Source organism: Chenopodium quinoa, unplaced genomic scaffold, assembly GCF_001683475.1.
Source record: "Chenopodium quinoa cultivar QQ74 unplaced genomic scaffold, ASM168347v1, whole genome shotgun sequence".
Lineage (NCBI taxonomy): Eukaryota > Viridiplantae > Streptophyta > Magnoliopsida > Caryophyllales > Amaranthaceae > Chenopodium > Chenopodium quinoa.
The window spans coordinates 1704759-1724768 of NW_018744290.1; the positions used below are offsets into that span (position 1 = coordinate 1704759).

Sequence of the window (20010 nt, forward strand, 5' to 3'; positions counted from 1 at the left end):
CTATAAAGGTGGAGACAAATCAGCCAACGTGTCCCGCACAAGTTGAAAAGAACCACCAGGCTCACACCAAGAACGAACAGCAGTGGTGATACTCTCTTCTTGTCGTTGTCGCCTGATAGCCGAAGTACACTCACGGTTACTCCACAAAGAAAAGGTTTTAAGGACATAAAGAGGCAATGCAAGCAATTGAACCTAGCAAGAGATGTCATTCGGCTTGCAAATCACCTTATCAAGCGCTCCTTTGAGAACCCGAGAAAAATCTAAGCGATACTTAGGAGAGATAGATTTCACCGAACAAAACCGCTTAGATAGTAAACTATCAAGGAGAGCAACATTAAAAGCAAAATGAGGTCAAAGTTGATCAAATCCATCCGGTCCCTTGTACATAAAATTGCAAATGATTCTAAGATATCTAAACTTCCAATTTTCCTAATGTAACGGGTTTATTTTTAATCATCTCATTTTTATTGATGTTTAAAAAAAATCACTTCAAATTTTATTTAAGGGAAATTTTGCCAGCTAGGACAGGCTTTCACGGGGCCCAATCTTATGGGGTTTAAAACATTATTTCTCCACTTAAGTTGGTCTACAAAACAATGTGAATCAGCTAGCTGTTACACTTTTAATCCTTTTTTCTTATGATTCTCACATCCACAATCAATTATATACGAAGTACATATTTTTGTTGTTTTAAAAAAAAAAGTACATATTTTTGTTTGTTACCCTTTTTTTTTTTTTAAATTTTTTATTTATTTATTTTTTAAATATAAATATTCCAAATAAATAAAATATTACAATATTTTCTCAAAATGAATACACAAATTCTCGATTAATGCGGACTTTTATTGAGTTATTGTAAAACGGGTTAAAGTTACCCTAAAATATTAAGAGTTACCTTTATATGCTGTAAAAGTTACTATTTTTCTAACATTAATTTTACCCTTAAAAACACTTGTAATGTATTAGATTAATCATAATAGCCTTCATAACATGTATTTATTAGAAATTACACACTAAAATACAATAAAACCCATTACAAATTAAAAGTTACGGAGTACCATTAAAGGAATTAAAGTTAATATAAAAATTATTAAAATTACCCTTAAAATGACCGTCTTATAATAAAATTAACGTGAGTCCGTCTTATACAAGACTTAGTGCAACTAAGAAATAACCCGGCCATGGCCATACTATTTACTGTCCATGAACTGATAAATATCTTAATTTGTCTTGGAAAATATGATGATAAAATTTAAGAGCAATCGTACCAAGAAAAGGATCGTGCTTTTGGGAGCCCGCAGATTTGATGTCTTTAATTTTATTCCAAACACCAACCAAAACTTTGTACCTATAATCTTGTATAATGATTAATCATACTTGTTTGAATTGTTTAATGTTTCTTTAAGAGGGTGGTAAATTGCACTACTCTCTTAACTTGGCTAAATTTAATCATTTAATTCAGTAAATCAACAATTGAAGCTTAATACTTTATCCAGTACTTCTATCACTTTAAGATGGTTGATCTATAAATATCTTGTGATACGGAGTATTAGTGAAAGATATTAATAAGCTGCATGCTCTATTAATATATAAATATCTTATGATGCCGAGTACAAGTGCAAGATATTAAGCTGCTGATATAACTTTAATTTTACTACACAACTAGAAGATAAAATCATGTACATATATTAGTTTAAGATACGATCGTAAAACTTTATGAGAAGGGAGTTAATGGACAAGAAGAAAAGAGAAGCACGTTTTTGAGGGAAGATTGAGCTTTAAAAGTTCTTAACTACTGTATTAAATTTATTTAAAATGCCTCTAAAAGTAATTTGTAAAATGAATTTAAACAGATTTCAGCTAGTATATTGGATCGATTTTTCAGTTCGATTGGCTCATCTTTTGCTAATTTGGTTTTGGTCATCTTGTTTTAGACTTTTAGCTATGACTTGATTAATTGGGTAGTTTAAGTCAAGTCAATACCGTTTTGGGTTAATTTAAGTAATTTTACTTTGGATACAATTCAAATGTAGTCAACTAATTTCAATTTAGACCAATATTTGGTTCAATTCGGTTAAGTCAAGTAAGGTCAATTTAGACCGGCCCGGGCCAGCTTTGTCACATATGAGCTATAATAATAGTGGGTCTTAAGATTCATTGCTTGTTGACCTAGGTCAGCCGACTATTATTGTACTATTCCAATCTCTAAAATCTATACTATATTTTATGAGTCACTAATAATACTACTCATATAACGCTTGATGAATCTGAGTGTGTTTTTTGTTATTATAAATTAGATGGCCTTCATTTTATCATTTAACTAGTTTTTGGGTCCGGGCGATGCCTCAGATTATTACATGAAATTGATCGTTAATATACGTCATAATTTATGATTCAATTTTCTTGTAATTAAATTTGTTGTTCATATTGTCATTTGCTACACATTAATATTTTGTATTCAAAAGATTGTATAAAAAAATCACATATCTTGGTGGTAAGACACTTAGTTGTAGAATTAAATGTTGCAAGTTCAAATCTCGTGGAAAACTTTTTTTTAATTATAAGTGCATGACATATAATGAAAACAAATGGAAGGGGAGCCACTTGGCATTATGAGTAGTTGAGTGGGTGACGTAACATAGTGAGGAGAGTTTACGTGACACGTGAACGTTGTTAAAAACGCCTTTTAATATATTAGTATAGATTTTATACTCCTATCAACACTACGTTGAAAAACTCTTTTATCAAAGAAATACTCCCATTAGTATCTTCTAAAAATAAAGACCCCCCACTTAGCACTTTTTATATATAAACTTGTTAATATATCCAAACACTTGAAAAGGACTAACAAGGTGGTTGCTTACAATATAGGACGTATAGTTTGTATTAACAATAGCAAGTATTCTTAATTAATGTAATTAAGTATCCTATAAAAGAGCAGGCAAGTTGATAGGGTATAAGTAATTGTGAGATCCAGCTACTATTTGCATGGCTTAATGCAACGTCTTTTTGAATTGAACTTGTGGTGTAGGATGCAAGAATTAAATACGAGGTGATCTTTTGCTTTTACTCTTAAACACCATGTATAACCTAACATCTTATACTAGTAGATTTATATCAACTAGCTTGAAACTTGCTAGGCTTGTCACTCACTTTCATTTTCTTAACCACTAGATTTATACAATAACGGCAATAAGCTTATCATCACTTTTTCTAGATCATTGGATCGGACACGTACAATCAATTTCTCGTCGTGTAATAAAACTTATCTGATTGGAATAACTTGATTCTGATAAATAACATATATTAGAACGAAATTAAAATAAAATGAACATAAATTATTCAAAATAGTTTTTTTTTTTTTTTTTTTTTTTTTTTTTTTTTTTTTTTTTTTTGGGTCGATTCTCTTGTCCACAAAATTTTGTGAATGGTCAGTGTTGTAGTTCTAAGTTAAATAAATCAAGAAAGCACATAGCTATAGGAAGTACGAAGTAAAAATCTAGAGCCTTAAACCTGTTACGTAAGTAGAATTTCGATCACATCATCAACAACAATCTATAGCATGCCGATCATCAACTCGAATAAATATAACTTCCTACATACAAACTTATATATAACCAACTATTATACAACAAAGTACTTAATTACATAAAAAAAAGTATACAAAGTACTTAATTAAATAATAAGGTAAAGAATGCAAATAAGATATATATACTATATAGGATCTACAAAATCTATACTCCACTTTTTATAACTTTAGCCCTCTATATATTCATCTTCCAACACAACCACAATTCCACATCCAACTCTATCCTCATCTCCCACAACAATAATACATACATACTCTCTCTTTTCATTTGCAAACCAAAAACATGTTTCCTTCAACTTCCTTTTCTTCTACTCCCCAAGAAATCATTACTAACCTTCACTATTCTAGAAGATTACTACTTCACTCCCCATTCCACCCTTCACCACCTACAACAGAAGCACCAACACCAACCTACCAAGTCCTAGACCCGAGTTCAAGCCATGGCAACCCTGGCTTTGATTCTAACATAGTCATGATCCTTGCGGTCTTGGTGTGCGCATTAATATGTTCATTCTGCATAAACACCATCATAAGGTTTGTAATCAAGTGCTCTTTTATGATTACAGGAGAGCCTAGTTATTACCTAAACACAATTAATCATGATCAAAAGAAGAAAAGTTGCAATGGTTTGGACAAAAGGGCATTAAAGACATTTCCAGTGGTGAAGTACTCAAGTGAGGTGCAAATTCAAGGGTTGGGTACAGAGTGTGTGATATGTTTATCAGAGTTTAAGGGTGGAGAAAAAGTTAGGATATTACCAAAATGCCATCATGGTTTCCATGTTAAGTGCATTGATAAATGGCTTAGTTCTAACTCCTCTTGCCCTACTTGTAGACAATCTTTAGTTGAAACTTGTAAAAAGATTATTGGTGGTGATGATCATCAAACTGCCTCATCATCATCATCATCATCATCAACCACAGCTTCTTCATCATTATCGTCGTCGACATCAACAACAACACCATCGTCTAGGGAGATGATTGTAGTGAGCATTGTGCCACTTGAAAGGGAAGATTTGGTGAGAAATTACAGGAGTGAAGTTGCTCAAAGCTAGACAAATTCTGTAGTTCGTTTATTTTATAGATTTTTGTTAATTAAAAGAGTAAAAAATTAGGGAGATTTTAACAATTTTATGATTAATTAATCTGTTTAGTTGTGCACATTATAGATATTATTATAACGATGAGTAGTTCTTAATTATTGTTCATCTTGCAAGTGTACAAACAAAAGAGCGATAATTTATTTGTCCATAACCTCCTTTAAATAATTGTCAATATTATTGGCTTATTCCTTTTTCAAATTATAACTTGACTTGCCGTATCAATATTTCTAGTCACACCATTTACCAATATAATTATAATCTTCTCCTATGGTGAACTGTAACATATGAAATTTAACTTGAATTGAATGACCTTACATATATTGACGCACTAACTTATCCAATTCCTGATTCCTACACCCGGGTGAACCATGAGCATGGTGCACTTGGCCCAAAACGACACCCCTTTCTTCATTAAACGCAGGTCGCATTTAAACCTCAAAATAAAAAAAAATAAAAAAAAACGATGAATATTGTGTAGAAATAGGAAGAACGCGAGATTTTTAGGTATATTCATTAAATTTCAGAAAGGAATCAACCAAATCCCACATTAATTGATACAATCTTTTCAAAAAAATTAAGATTCCAGAATAATTTTTTTTTTCAAAATTATTTGCTTCAAAATATTTCAAGATTTTATTTTTAAAATTCAAATTCAAAATTCAAATTCAAAAAATCATTTTCATATTTAAAATTTCAGTTACCAATATTTTATTTGATTTTCTTAAATATAAAAAGTCTCTACCAAAATCAATCATATTCTTTCAACAATTTTTTTTTTATGTAATTATAATAATATTCGTTATAATAATAATGGTCATGTGTAATTCTGGTGATGTTCTTTATATATATATTATAATGTTCTTTATCAGAAAATATGATTTACTTTATTTTTGTATGTAAAGTACAATTAATTATTAGCACTATTTTTCTTCCATATGTCCACTATTAATTATGATCTTTATTAGATCTTTTGATAAAATATTTTAAATGTCCATGTTCTCTAACTGTAATTGTAATGTACATTTATTGTCACATAATATCCATTGCTTATTCTGAAAATGTTCTTTAAATTTTTGTTTGCACCATCCTTGTTAAATTTAAATATTTTAATTTAAGTAGTGCTTATTACATAATATAATCATGTTCTTTATAAATGTTATAGATGTTCTTTGGATCTGAAAACCAATCATCAATATATGATGTCCAAAAAGAATATCTCCATCAACCATCTTGATCCTGAAAAAAAAAAATGTACACACTTATTTAATGTTATTAACATAAAAAAATATAAATTTAAATAATATTGAAGACGGATAGTTTAATAATTAAAAATGACGTAAAAACTAATTTTCAAATATATGTGCTATATCACTCAATACCCAAAAGAACATAAGAGTTAAAACACACGAACATGAACATAGAAGACCATATTATTCATGTAAAAAGAACATAGTTCATATTATTGAAACACAAAGAACATTTTACCTTAAGGAACATAATTTGTAATATAAAGAAATACAGTTTAGACTCAAAGAACATATTAATTGGGCTTAAAGAACATATTCCATTACAATTAACAAATTGAATGCGTGATAAAGGAACATTCATCATAATTAGAAGAACATCATCTTCAACCTTTGAAAATAATACCAAAAAAAAAAAAAAAAAAAAAAACTCCAATTTCCTTTGATTATGAAATAATCCACAAATTAACAAATGAAAAGATAATCGATTAACCAATTTACCTTCATTTTCGTTTACGATATCCTCGAATTCACCTTCATTGTTGATATCATCATCATCATCACCAACAAATCTAGCATCAGAATCATGGCGAAATTTGGATTAATAAACCATTATTAACTTCTTCTACGGAGAATTCTATCGATCGGTCGACAAATTTCTCTTGTATTTTTCTCTCTCTGTAATTTTCTCTCTCTAAAATTTTAGAATCTCTGTAATGTTCTCTCTCTAAAATGTTTAAAAAATGAAAAATGTCAATTAAGGATAATTATCAAAAACTGAAAGCTATTTAAACGGAAAAAACTCCTTGAAATTAAGCTAGAATTTTTTTTTCCAATAATTTGATTCCAGCAATTTAGTTACGCCACATCATCAGGTGCACCATGAGCATGGTGCACCCTGGTGTATTATACAAATTTCACTAACCTATCTAATTTTATTTCCCTTTTAAATAATTTTTTACAAAATATGTTGTTTTGGGTAGATCAATCAATAAATCTGCACACTTCAATGGTCAAACTAAGCAAGCAATAATATGTAGCCAGGGAGAATTTCAAGCTACAACTACACCCAGGTTGTCTGAATCAATAATTGCTCATGTCTTCAATGACAATAACAAAGTCCCGTTGCTAATTTTAGATTTCATGTTAGTATAATTACTATGCCAATATGATCTAAATATACCAACAAGATTGTTGGTATTTTTTGACTTTATGTTGATACAATTACTATACCAACATGAGGTATAAATGTACCAACAGATACTTGTTATTATCATTCATAACAATAGTAATTATGGGCATGGACTTCCTCAACTGCACCTCTAGATCGGGGTTGTAATAGGTTACAACAATTATCAACAGTGTTCTTTATGAGTACAATGTAAATTTAATGCTACAATAAGATGTAGATTATGCTTAAGTATGGAATTGGACTATCAATGACATCAAATAGGTCATATATGAAAACTTGAAATGTTGCTTAATATATACTTCTATCTCATTCCACATAAAAAGCTAAGCTTTTATGTTGTGAGGGTGGGGGTGGCTTAATGGAACTTCTAGATCATTAATTCATACTATTACTAGCATTATTTAAGTTAAATAGATAAACAATCGCTTTTAAGACATCAATAGATATAAACTAATTTCAATAAAAAACAATGATCCTAATCAATTATACTGATAACATATACAAGTATTTTTTTTAAGAAAAAAGCATATCTGAGTTGAGTTAATTGTCTCACAATGAATTACGAGTAGTAAAAAATAATAACCAACATTTAAGTGTTGTGAGCTGCTTCACGTTTTAATATTAGCGGATTTCAGAATATGATGAAACTTTATTATGATTGTGTATTGCTAGATTGTTCAGGTGATTTTCCTCGAATAAGATGTTTCAAAATTCACACCCACTTTTCTATTTGTATTTGGAAATAAGAAATGTAATATTCCATAACAATTACTCAATTAACATTCAAAATACAATAAAATCTCAAAATAATATCCAAATCTAACGGGCTTCATATTTAAGGGCACTTTTGCCAACTAGACACACATGGGGCCCACCCCTAAGGCGCTTAAAAATGCAATTACATACAGTTATATTTTTCCACTTAAGTCGGTCTACAAAATAATGTAAATTAGCTAGCTGTTGAAGCCATACATCCACAATCAACTATCCTTTATCCTATTTTAATTTCAAAAATAAAAATATACATAAAAGTTGAGACAATTTTTTTCTTAAATCTAAAAAATAAAATTGTGACGGAATAAAATAAAATTAACCTATCACCAGTATGGAGTAGTAAAATAAGAAAATTTACTATCTGTAAACGAATAGAGGTCTTTCTCTGATAAAATATTTAAGAGCAATTGTACCAAGAATAGAATCAGGCTTTTGGGAACAGGCAGATTTGATGTCGTTAATTTTCTTCTAAACACCAATCAATACGCGACGCTGTAACTATAATCTTGTTTAATGATACTTGTTTGAATAGTTTAATGTTTCTTCAAGAGAGTTGTAAGTTGCACTCTCTTGTCTTGGCAATGAATAATGAGGCTTAATTTAATAGCTTATCCGGTACTTTATCACTTTAAGAGCGTTAATACATAAATATCTTTCTAATACGTTACGGTCCTTAATTAGTGCAAGATATTAATTAAGCTGCTTTTGATATATAAATATCTTATGATGACATTGAGTATTAGTGCAAGATATTAAGCTCCTGATAGGGCAGATACATATATAGATCTTACTACACAAATTGAAGATAAAATCATGAATATATATTAGTTTAAGATAGGAAAGTAAGATTTAGATGTCTTGATGATCGATATATAGATCTTACTACACTAAGCTTTAGAAGTTCTTGATGATTGAGTTTAAAATGCCTTAGCCTTTAAACTAATTTTTAAACATAAATTTAAATTATAGATGTCAGCTATACTATAATTTCAAGTTGGATCGGCTCGGGTTTGGTCAACTTTATTCTATCCATCTTATTTGTTGTATGGTTTGAGTGGAGTCAATTTACAATGAGCTTTCCTGTCAAAAAAAAAAAAAAAAAAAAAAAAAAATTTACAACGAGCTTGGTCAATTTCATTTCAATTTAGTTTGGGTCATCATCATCTTGTTTTGGTACAATTCAAGTTTGGTCATACCAATTTTAATTTGAGCCGCTTTTTGATTTATGTCAAGATAGGTTTAGGTCGTTTTCAATTATGTTCATTAGATAGATCAAGTCAATTTAGATTGGGTCAAATTAAATTTGCGTTATGATTATAAGCGGTATTCAAATTTTTTTTTTTCTTGCCGACCAAGGTCGTTTAACTATTACAATCTCTAAAACTATATAATTTTAACAGTGTATTTTATAAACCTCTAATATAAGTTGAATGTAATTACTCGAGAACGAATAGATATATAATTTCGTTGTCGCAAATTAGATGGCCTTCATTTTCTCGTATATCATTTGTACTTCAACACTATGTATAAAAACTCTTTTGTAAAAGCAATATATTTAATACTCCCACTTAGTAGTATTTTATCTGAAAATAAACTTATTAATATATCCAAACATTTGAAAAGGACTAACAAGATGCTTGCTTACAATATACTACGTATGTTTTATATCAAATCAATAGCAAGTATTCTTAATTAATGTAATTAAGTATATGTCTTAATTAAAAAAACCGCCAAGTTGATAGGGTACAACCGTACAAGTAATTGAATTGTGAGATCCAGCTACTAATTGCATGCCTTAATGCAACGTCTTTTTGAATCGAACTTGTGGTGTGGAATGCTAATTAGCTAGCAAATTAAATAAGAGGTGATCATTTGCTTTTACTCTTAAACATCTTGTTTAACCTACATGCATGTTATAGTTAGTTTATGTCAACTTGAAACTTGCTAAGCTTAATTATATTGTGAGTCACTTTAGTACTTAATTAACCACTGAATTGGACATTTGGATCAATAATCGTAAGAAGCTTATCTTCTCTTTTCAAGTAATATAACTGATCCAATCAGAATGATTCGTTTCGAACCAATAACATCTTTATTAGGACTATTACTCTTATAAATTGTCACCTTACTTGACCTTCATTTAGTAAAACTAGGGCTTGCATATATTTAAAGGAAAATTATAAGGTGAGGACAAATTGAAATTAAATTTTATAAAACTATGCATGGTATATAGAGATTTATTTTGATGATAGTGAAAAAGAGAATTAATACTACTACTATTACTACTAATAATAATAAGTATTGCAAGTAAGGTTGATGGAAGTGTAAATAATAATGAGAGGCTTATGTGGATCGACAGAAATATCTTATAACATTGTAACAATGTAACACTTATAATATTTATATCACTCAGATAGGTATGGATGTTGAAAATGTACTCGCTGTGGTATTTTTAGATGGGTATGAATATGATGGCCGTATGGAGAAGGGCTTATTTGCACCCACACTGTACCGTCCATTTGTCATCCTTACAAACAACTTATAAAATGAAACCGATTTCACTTTCGTTTGACCCGTCAAATAATAACTGCGTGTTTGGCCCGGTTAGAATGTTTAATTATACTATAATACCTACTTAAAGCTCGATTAACGACACAAGTGTATAGCATAATCTTAACTAAATTTTCTCATTTGTACTCGTGTCGGCCAGCCTACTAAACAAGTGTAAAGTACACACTCTCAGGTCAAAATGTCAAATTACATACCAACTATTCCACTATTGATCTACCACTTAGCAAACCGTTAGTGAAGCAGTGTTCTTGACTTCTGGTAGATATGAGTGTAAATTATTATTATAAATAACTAAAAAAATAATTCATATACCTGTAAAAACACAATATTTATATTGTACGTAAGAAGGTCCTATTAGACCAAATTTTAATTTCTCACACATGAGTCTGACACGACTTGTCTCTATCTCATTCTTTTTTCCTAGGTACAACTTATATATGACCAGCTAGTATTAAAAGTACTTAATTAACATCATAGTATACAAAATACTTAATTTAAATATTAGTAAAAGGTAAAGAAAGCCAAGGATAAAGTACATATCCTTGCCAACAACAAACACATAGAATGCAAATAAGATACAGGTAGAGGATCCACAAAATCTATACTTTTGTAACTTTAGGCCACTATATATTCATCTTCCAACACAACCACAATTGCACATTATCCAACTCTATCCACTCCTCCCACAACAATAGTACTCCCTCTTTTCTTTAGCAAAATCCAAAAAATAAACATGTTTCCTTCAACCTCCTTTTCTTCTATTCCCCAAGAAATCATTACTAACCTTCATTATTCTAGAAGATTACTACTTCACTCCCCCTTTCACCCTTCACCACCTACTATAGAAGCATCAACACCAACCTACCAAGTCCTAGACCCGAATTCGAGCCATGGCAACCCCGGCTTTGATGCTAACATAGTCATGATCCTCGCGGTCTTGATAAGCGCATTAATATGTTCCTTCTGTATAAACGCCTTCATTAGGTTTGTGATCAAGTGCTCAAGCAGGATAACCGGCGAGCCTAATTACTACCTAAACATAATTAGCCATGATCAAAAGAAGAAAAGTTGTAACGGTTTGGATAAGAAGGCATTAAAGACATTTCCAGTGGTGAAATACTCAAAGGAGGTAAAAATTCAAGGGTTGGACACTGAGTGTGTGATATGTTTATCGGAGTTTAAGGGTGGTGAAAAAGTTAGGATATTACCAAAATGCCATCATGGTTTCCATGTTAATTGCATTGATAAGTGGCTTAGTTCTAACTCCTCTTGCCCTACTTGTAGGCAATCTTTAGTTGAAACTTGTCAAAAGATTATTGGTTGTGGTGATGATCATCAAACTACCTCATCATCATCATTGTCGTCGTCTTCGACGTCATCAACAACATCATCATCATCTAGGGAGATGATAGTCGTGAGTATCGTGCCACTTGAAAGGGAAGATTTGGTGCGAAATTACAGGAGTGAAGTTGCTCAAAGTTAACCAAATTCTAGGAATACCGAGTAATTTTGTAGGATTTTCATGATTTAAAGAGTAGGGAGATTTTAACAAAATTTTTAACTTGTTTAGTAATGCACATGATAGATATTTCGGAGCGAGTAATTATTAATACTAATTAGATATTCCATGCTTTGGCCATTTGATCTGTCTTCAATTTACGTAATTAAAATAATTGTCTATATTATTGGATTAATCCTTTTTCGAGAGCATGTTCGATGATTAACTAAGATGGACCACTTATTACTTGACTTGTCATATCCACATTTCTAGCTACACCTTTTTTCAAATATAATTAATATTCTCTGATCCATTGTTAAGCTAGTATATACTTGTATAACACATGAAACATAAATGACGCTACATATATATATATTGATACATATTGTATGTGAGTTCGTTGGATAACATTATTGAGAAAGAAAAAAACTAACGAATTGAAATAAGTCTAGTGAATTGCTCCACTTATTATTAGCAGATTATATTTATGATATATTGATGAGATTGTGTATTACTAGATCGATAAAGGGTTTTATAAGTTAAAATGTGCAAATTTGAAATATCTAACCTTTTATATTTAATTAACGGGCTTAAATTCAATTTTATTTTATTTTATTTTTATAAAAGTGCTTATTTAATATAAGGGCACTTTTGCCAACTAGGAAATACTCACATGGGGCCTACCCTATGGGTTTAAAACAATGCAATTACAAGTAATAATTTTCCACTTAAGTTGGTCTACTTAATCGTAGTGAATTGGCTAGCTGTCGAAGCCGTGCTGTAGTTTCAATCCTTTTATATCTCTTAGATTCTCAGTCCTCAAACAAATATCCACTTCATTTTTTTTAATAGAGTTTTTAATTTTTTTTAAAATATTTTGTTTATTTTAAAATAATAGAGAAGCACTAAAATTACGGCAAATTTCTCTTAAAATCTAAAATATATGTACTACTCCGTATTTATGAACGGATAAAGAATTTTTTTTTTGCCAAGTAATAGCGATAATTAATAATAATGGAGAGATAATCGAAAACTGTTCGAATTACATGGATCCGTACACCATTCATGACTCATGAGGAGCTGAATCTTCTATTGATATCTGACATTGGACCAAAACAAGCAAAATATAAATGATAAGATGATAAGTAAAATGTCACTTTTTACTACAGTTGAGTTCTAATACATGCCCAACGTGTTATTTACATATATCAATTTCATTCGACTTTTGTTAGTAATGCATTTTCATGTGATTAAAGAACAAAACTTTCTTGTACCCATTAATTTCCCCTCCATTCACAAGCTATTGCTATTTGCGATGGCAAATTCTTTGTGCTTTCACTGCCCTACAACTTTCTATTTCGACACTAATAGGCCATATTATGTTAATGTGTTACTCTTTAAAGTATGCATTTTTCTTTATACTACTACATAATTTTCTTTTTATGTAACATGTAAGGCGGCTACATATCTAGACGTCTAGACTCAAAATTACTTCTGGAGCATTTTTTAGGGAAACTTTGTGAGCAACTTCTTACTATGAAGTACTTTTTCGTATTTGTTCACTCTTATGAACAAATATCTCTAAAAGTGTTTTTTTTCTTTTTTTTTTTTTTTTTTTGTCAGTTTTGAAAAACCTACTTAATTATTTCATATCTTGATTCTAAAATTTTATACTACCTTTTTGGATCCCTCTTACTATACACAATAATGTTGTGGCCTGGATAAATTTAGGGATATGATCTTTCATTTCCGTTTAATTAATTAAATGCGTTAAATATGTCTTCTAGAAAACATTCCCGTACATTTTGAAGATGTACACTCCTTGATTAGGCAAACCCATAAGTTGTTTATTAAAATTTAAAGTTAATCGATCATTGTAGATGGTTGTTAATTTGTTATTGCAACAATAGTTAATAATTATTTCTTAGACACTACAGTAAGCCCCCACAAATATGATTAAACTAACATTTGAACAAACTTGATTTTGGTTAATAAGCATCTGAGATCCGCCCTACAAGTTCAAGGCATGCAGCAAATAAAACAATGTATAATTGCAATTGTACCAAGAAAAGAATCGTGCTTTTGAGAAACACCAATCAAAACTTTGTAATAATAATCTTGTATAATGATACTTGTTTGGATAGTTTAATGTTCGTTTCTCTTAAAAGGCTGTAACTTGCATTATTATCTTAATATCTTGGCTAATCTTAATCATTTAACTAATCAAAATAACAAATGAAGCTTATCCAGTACTCCGTACTTATATCACTTTAATTAAGAGAATAAGAGGGTTAATATATAGTTATCTTTTGATACGGAGTATTGGTGCAAGATATTAAGCTGCTCTATATCTTGTTGTACGAAGTATATAAGTGCAAGATATTAAACTTTACAGTAAGGGAAACAGTGGACAAAATGAAAAGAGCACTGTACTTTTTTTTGTTACCACTATAAGAAAATTCTAGGCTTTAAAAGCTCTTATTGTTACAAACACTTTTAGTATAATAATGTTGCTTATAACTTTTACTAAGTTGATTAAGGTATAGTTTGTTGATATAATGCTCATCATTTTTGTATTAGCTGTACTTTAGGGGGCATGAATGTTTTATCCATATTTTTAATGGGTATACTTAAATTAGAGGTGGCAAATGGGCTATTTGATTTGATTTTGGTCGGGTTCATTATGATCGGTTTGTATCTACCGATGAGGAGGCTTTCGAGTACAGGTTATATTCAGGTTAGAATTGAAGACTTTTTGTTTGGGTACGGGAAGGGTTGGACCAATAATTTTGAGCCTATGGAATTTAACTTAATACATACCTTCTAAAAATAAACACCCCCAATTAGTACTTTCTAAGAATAAATAAACTTGCTAAAAAATCCAAACACTTGAAAAGGACTAACAAGGTGCTTGCTTACAATATACTACGTATGGTTTAGATTAACAATAGCAAGTATTCTTAATTAATGTAATTGTAATTGAGTATCCTAAAAATAAAATTAAAAGAAATTGTGAGATCCAGCTACTAATTGCATGGCTTAATGCAATTACTCCGTAACTATTTTAACGTACTATAAAAACGTCTTTTGGATTGGACATGTGGTGTAGGATGCAAGCAAATACGAGGTGATCTTTTGCCTTTATACTCTTAAGCACCTTGTCGTATAACCAAACATCTTATAGTTTAATTTTTTGTCAACTTGAAATTTGCAAGTCTTGTCACTCATCTTAATAACCACTAACTGCGCGCAAGAAGCTTATCCTTACTCTTTATTTTTTTTGCTCATAGGCTGCTTGTGACAAAACTGATCCAACCAAAATGACTCGATTCAAACCATATAAAATGAAGTCGAATTATATAAATAATATGAACTCGAATTATATAAAATTAAAAATAAAAACCAAATATATTAATATAAATACAGTATAATATTGTTTTATATTCACCGACTTTTCAATTATATGAACGAAAATATATGGAGCGTGTACTTGTTATGGGGTATCATGAAGATATACTGGGGGTGTTTGGCAATTGGCTTTTTGCCTAACTTTTGGCTTTTGGCTTTTTAGTTTGGTCAAACAGCCAAAAAAGATGTTTGGTAGTTGGCTTTTTTTGTTGGCTTTTAAGCTGACTTTTCCACCAAAAGCCAAAAGCTAATAGGAGTAGCTTTTTCTATTGGTTTTTGGCTTGTTGGCCCACTTCATCACTAATAAACAACTAACAACCATTAATAATTTTACCAAACACTTTCGTAAACAGTCGGCTTAAACAACTAATTTAAATAGTCAATCCATACAGCTAATACTTTCAACTAGTCAAACAAGCCAACAACCAACAGCCACCAACTAACCTCTGATTGCCAAACAACCCCACTATGAACCATCAATATTCACAATAGTATAATACATGACACAAGTCACACAACACATGGACAACCATGAACTATACTCACCCAACCAACTCATAAAAATCAAACCCATTTCATTCTTTCGGTTGACCCGTCAAATTTTAACTCCGTAATTGGGCCCAGTTTGATTATAATACCCACTTAATCTTTATTTTTTGAGGAGCAGTTCCCACTTAATCTTAATTAACACACAAGTGTGCAGCATAAATAATCTTAACCAAATTGCACTTTTTCTACACTTGTCAGTCTACTAATCAAGGATCTTAATCTAAAATATTACAGAGTAGAATTATGCTCTTCTTTTTTTTGTTTGACAAGTGTAGAGACTGAAGAGTGAGAAATGTAAAAAAGAAAAACAAACATGTTTACAAGTGTAAAGTTCACATTTTAAATTTAAATTAAAAACAGATCTAACTGTTATTATTAGTGAAGAAAGTAGTGCTCTAGTAGGCTAGTAGCTACGGAACGAGGTATTAGAGGACTTTTTTAATTTTTGAAATATCTGCAGAAAGCAAAAATCATATACAAGTACAATGGTTGTCATAATCGAGTAAGGTTTGGTTACTTAATTGGGCATTTTTATTTGTAGAACGGGGTATCTAGAGAAAGACAATTTATTTACTACGAGCTGAGTACATATTTTTGAAATATCTGCATAAGTGCATAATATGTATAATGGGTATCATCAAGCAAGACTTGGTATAGTTAATTCGCGATTTGCCTTGTAATTTTGAGGTCACAAGGTTGATTTCTCCCAACCCTCTATGCTTGAGGGTGATGATTCCTTACCCATCCACCTCATTTCCAATTGTTCAATTCGTAAAAGTTGGACAAAAAAAAAAAGTGAGCATTAAGGCTTGATTAGGGTCTTTCTCCTTACCTTTAAAAAACTACATTGCATGTTACATGTACAACATGATTAGACAATCAGTAACTTTGTAAGCGCATGGTTTTTATTAGTTTAACTACACCATTTATTGTTGTATGAAACACATTTTGCTATACAAATTTTAATAGGCTATTACTCTCATTTAGGGTAATAGTTATCCTACCTAGGATGAGAGTGGGTTAACATTAATTATCCTCATATGAGGGTTCGTAAAACTTCCTCCACCTCTAATCACTATTGAGGTATATATTTTTTCTACTTTGACTTGTATTACTTCGTCCCTTAATACATTACTCCACTTTAAGTATGGCCTAACAATCTACAGAGTATCATCCATTTGAAAAACTAAACTTCCTACTTAAAAAGCATACAAGTGTATACGACCAGCTAATATACAAACATCTAATAAGCATCAAAATTTTATACAAAGTACTTAATTAAATAATAAGGCCAGGTAAATTATACCAAGGAAACACACATCCTTGCTGTTTACATATCCTAGCCAACAACAAACATATACAAGTAGATTACAAATAAGATATATATATTCATATACAAGTATATAGGATCTACAAAATCTATACTTTTTGTAACTTTAGCCCACTATATATTCATCTTCCAACACAACCACAATTCCACATCCAACTCTATCCACTCCTCCCACAACAACAATAATACATACTCTCTCTTTTCTCTTACAAGCCAAAAACATGTTTCCTTCAACTTCCTTTTCTTCTATTCCCCAAGAAATCATCACCAACCTTCACTATTCTAGAAGATTACTACTTCACTCCCCCTTCCACCCTTCACCACCTACTACACAAGCACCTACTCCAACCTACCAAGTCCTAGACCCGGATTCGGGCCATGGCAACTCCGGCCTTGATGCTAACATAGTCATGATCCTCGCGGTATTGGTATGTGCTTTAATATGCTCTTTATGCATAAACACCTTCATAAGGTGTGTGATCAAGTGCTCAAGTATGATTACCGGCGAGCCTAATTACTATCTAAACATAATTAGTCATGATCAAAAGAAGAAAAGTTGTAACGGTTTGAATAAGAAGGCATTAAAGACATTTCCAGTGGTGAAATACTCAAAGGAGGTAAAAATTCAAGGGTTGGACACTGAGTGTGTGATATGTTTATCGGAGTTTAAGGGTGGTGAAAAAGTTAGGATATTACCAAAATGCCATCATGGTTTCCATGTTAAGTGCATTGATAAATGGCTTGGTTCTAACTCCTCTTGCCCTACTTGTAGGCAATCTTTAGTTGAAACTTGTCAAAAGATTATTGGTTGTGGTGATGATCATCAAACTACCTCATCGTCGGAATCATCATCGTTGTCGACTACAACAACAACAACAACAGCAACAACATCATCAACTAGTGACATGGTTGTAGTGAGTATTGTGCCACTTGAAAGGGAGGATTTGGTGAGAGATTACAGGAGTGAAGTTGCTCAAAGTTAACCAAATTCTAGAACGGAGTAGTAGTTTTGTAGGTTTTTCATCAATTTTCAGAGTGAATTTTTTGGGAAATTTTCAATTTCATGTTTACTCTGTATTGTTGTACAAATGATAGATATTAGTCTTTGATTGTTCATCTTGCAAGTGTATAAACGTAACTGAGGAGCAATTAATCAACAAATTCCTTGTTTAGCCATTTGTTTTGTCCTCAATAATTGTTTAAATTATTGGACTCATTCTTTTTGTCAAAGTTTCTTTCAAAAGTTCTATAGCATAACATTATTGATTGTCAGCAGGGTACTTGATAATAAAGTATGTTAAAGACTACAATAAGATCTAGACTCATACTAAAATAAGGGGATTATGGAATTTTAGTATCAAAGTGGTCTTATTTGAAAATTTGGATGGTTGCTTAATGTTTCTCATCCCCCCTAGAAGGTGGGGATATCTAAGATGTACTTTTACGATCACTTTATAAACATCTATACACATATATGAATTTTATTTCATTTGAAATACACATATCTTAATCATGCAAAATTGACTGGTGAAAAGATTATTACTTTATAATAGACACTATCTTAATACACAAATAAATCAAACTCAAATAACTCTACGTCTAGTAGTAGTTAAAACAACTCCCATTGAGAAAATTTTATTTACCATTTGTCACAAATATCTCCCCAAATTTTGTAAAGACAGTCAAATCTATTGGTCATATTTACATGAAAAATCAAACTTATGCCTAAAATTACCAAACTTCCAACAACAAAAAAAAAAAAAAAAAAAAAAAAAAAAAAAAATTAAAAAACCATTTATGGGTACTTTTCCACCTAGGATGGTTCACATGGGTCCCATCCCATGGGCTAAAAACAATGCATTTACAAGTAGCACTTTTCCACTTAAGTTGGTCTGTAAAATTAGCTAGTTGTCAAAGCCATACTACATTTTCAATCATTTTCTTGTATGATTCTCAAATCCTTAATCAATTGTCCACTTCTATATTTAGTTTAGTACTAATACATTGTTTTTTGCATAAATCAATGTCATTCTACTTTGTTATTGATTGGTCTCTACCTTGTTTAGTGCCCTTAATCATGCATTTGTGCTTCCTAAAAGAAGGATTAAAGAATAAAACTCTCTTTTGTCCATTCATTTCTCCCCATTCACAAGCTATTGCTATTTGCGATGGCATATTCCACTGCCCTACAACTTTCTATTTGAACAGTAATAGTCCAAATTAAGTTAATATGTTACTCTTCAAAGTATGCTTTTTTCATATTTTATGCTACAGTATAGTATAAAAAATATACTAGTATGACAAAAATATACTTCCTATTTCATTAACTTGTAATTTCTTATATCAGATCTGTGTAAGATGATTACCTAGAAACTTTTAAATTGTGTAACAAATACAAGTATATATGGTTAGCTGCTAGTTGTTTGTTATTGATTTGGTTAAAATTATTGATATCATAATTCATAACTGAAGTATACATTTAAATTATTTAATCATCAAAGAAAAGTTTCTCTTAGTTTTTGACAAGAAATTAAAGTTGCCTTTTTGCCAAAATAAAACAAAAGGTTTTGCTTTATTATTTTGGCAAAATTGTCCGCAATATTTTGAAGTATGGTTTAGGTGCAATGAGCACCCTTAACTTTGCGTAGTAGCCAAAACACCACCAAATATAGTGTTAGGTGCAATGCGTGCCATAAATGAAAATTTCCGGCAACTTATTTCACTAGGAGGAGGTGAATCTTCACTCTCTAGAA

General features: G+C 30.7%; 3 protein-coding genes across 3 annotated transcripts; all 3 read left to right on the forward strand.

Annotated features, from left to right (window-relative positions):
- The first annotated feature begins 3394 nt into the window (after positions 1 to 3394).
- On the forward strand, positions 3395 to 5132 carry LOC110695363 (RING-H2 finger protein ATL78-like). Its single transcript, XM_021872608.1, has one exon. The coding sequence runs from the start codon at positions 3873 to 3875 to the stop codon at positions 4641 to 4643; it is 771 nt and encodes a 256-aa protein (XP_021728300.1). The 5' UTR covers positions 3395 to 3872; the 3' UTR covers positions 4644 to 5132.
- A 5830-nt stretch (positions 5133 to 10962) lies between these two features.
- LOC110695194 (RING-H2 finger protein ATL78-like) lies at positions 10963 to 18473 on the forward strand. Its single transcript, XM_021872413.1, has 2 exons — positions 10963 to 11956; positions 18242 to 18473. Exon 1 carries the CDS (start codon positions 11206 to 11208, stop codon positions 11953 to 11955), a length of 750 nt encoding a protein of 249 aa, XP_021728105.1. The 5' UTR covers positions 10963 to 11205; the 3' UTR covers position 11956; positions 18242 to 18473.
- On the forward strand, positions 17328 to 18429 carry LOC110695193 (RING-H2 finger protein ATL78-like). The gene has a single exon (XM_021872412.1). The coding sequence runs from the start codon at positions 17479 to 17481 to the stop codon at positions 18238 to 18240; it is 762 nt and encodes a 253-aa protein (XP_021728104.1). The 5' UTR covers positions 17328 to 17478; the 3' UTR covers positions 18241 to 18429.
- Positions 18474 to 20010: the final 1537 nt, after the last annotated feature.

Bases quoted from the DNA above. Each gene is read 5' to 3' on its own strand.
- LOC110695363 (XM_021872608.1), top strand. From the start codon at position 3,873: ATGTTTCCTTCAACTTCCTTTTCTTCTACTCCCCAAGAAATCATTACT.
- LOC110695194 (XM_021872413.1), top strand. From the start codon at position 11,206: ATGTTTCCTTCAACCTCCTTTTCTTCTATTCCCCAAGAAATCATTACT.
- LOC110695193 (XM_021872412.1), top strand. From the start codon at position 17,479: ATGTTTCCTTCAACTTCCTTTTCTTCTATTCCCCAAGAAATCATCACC.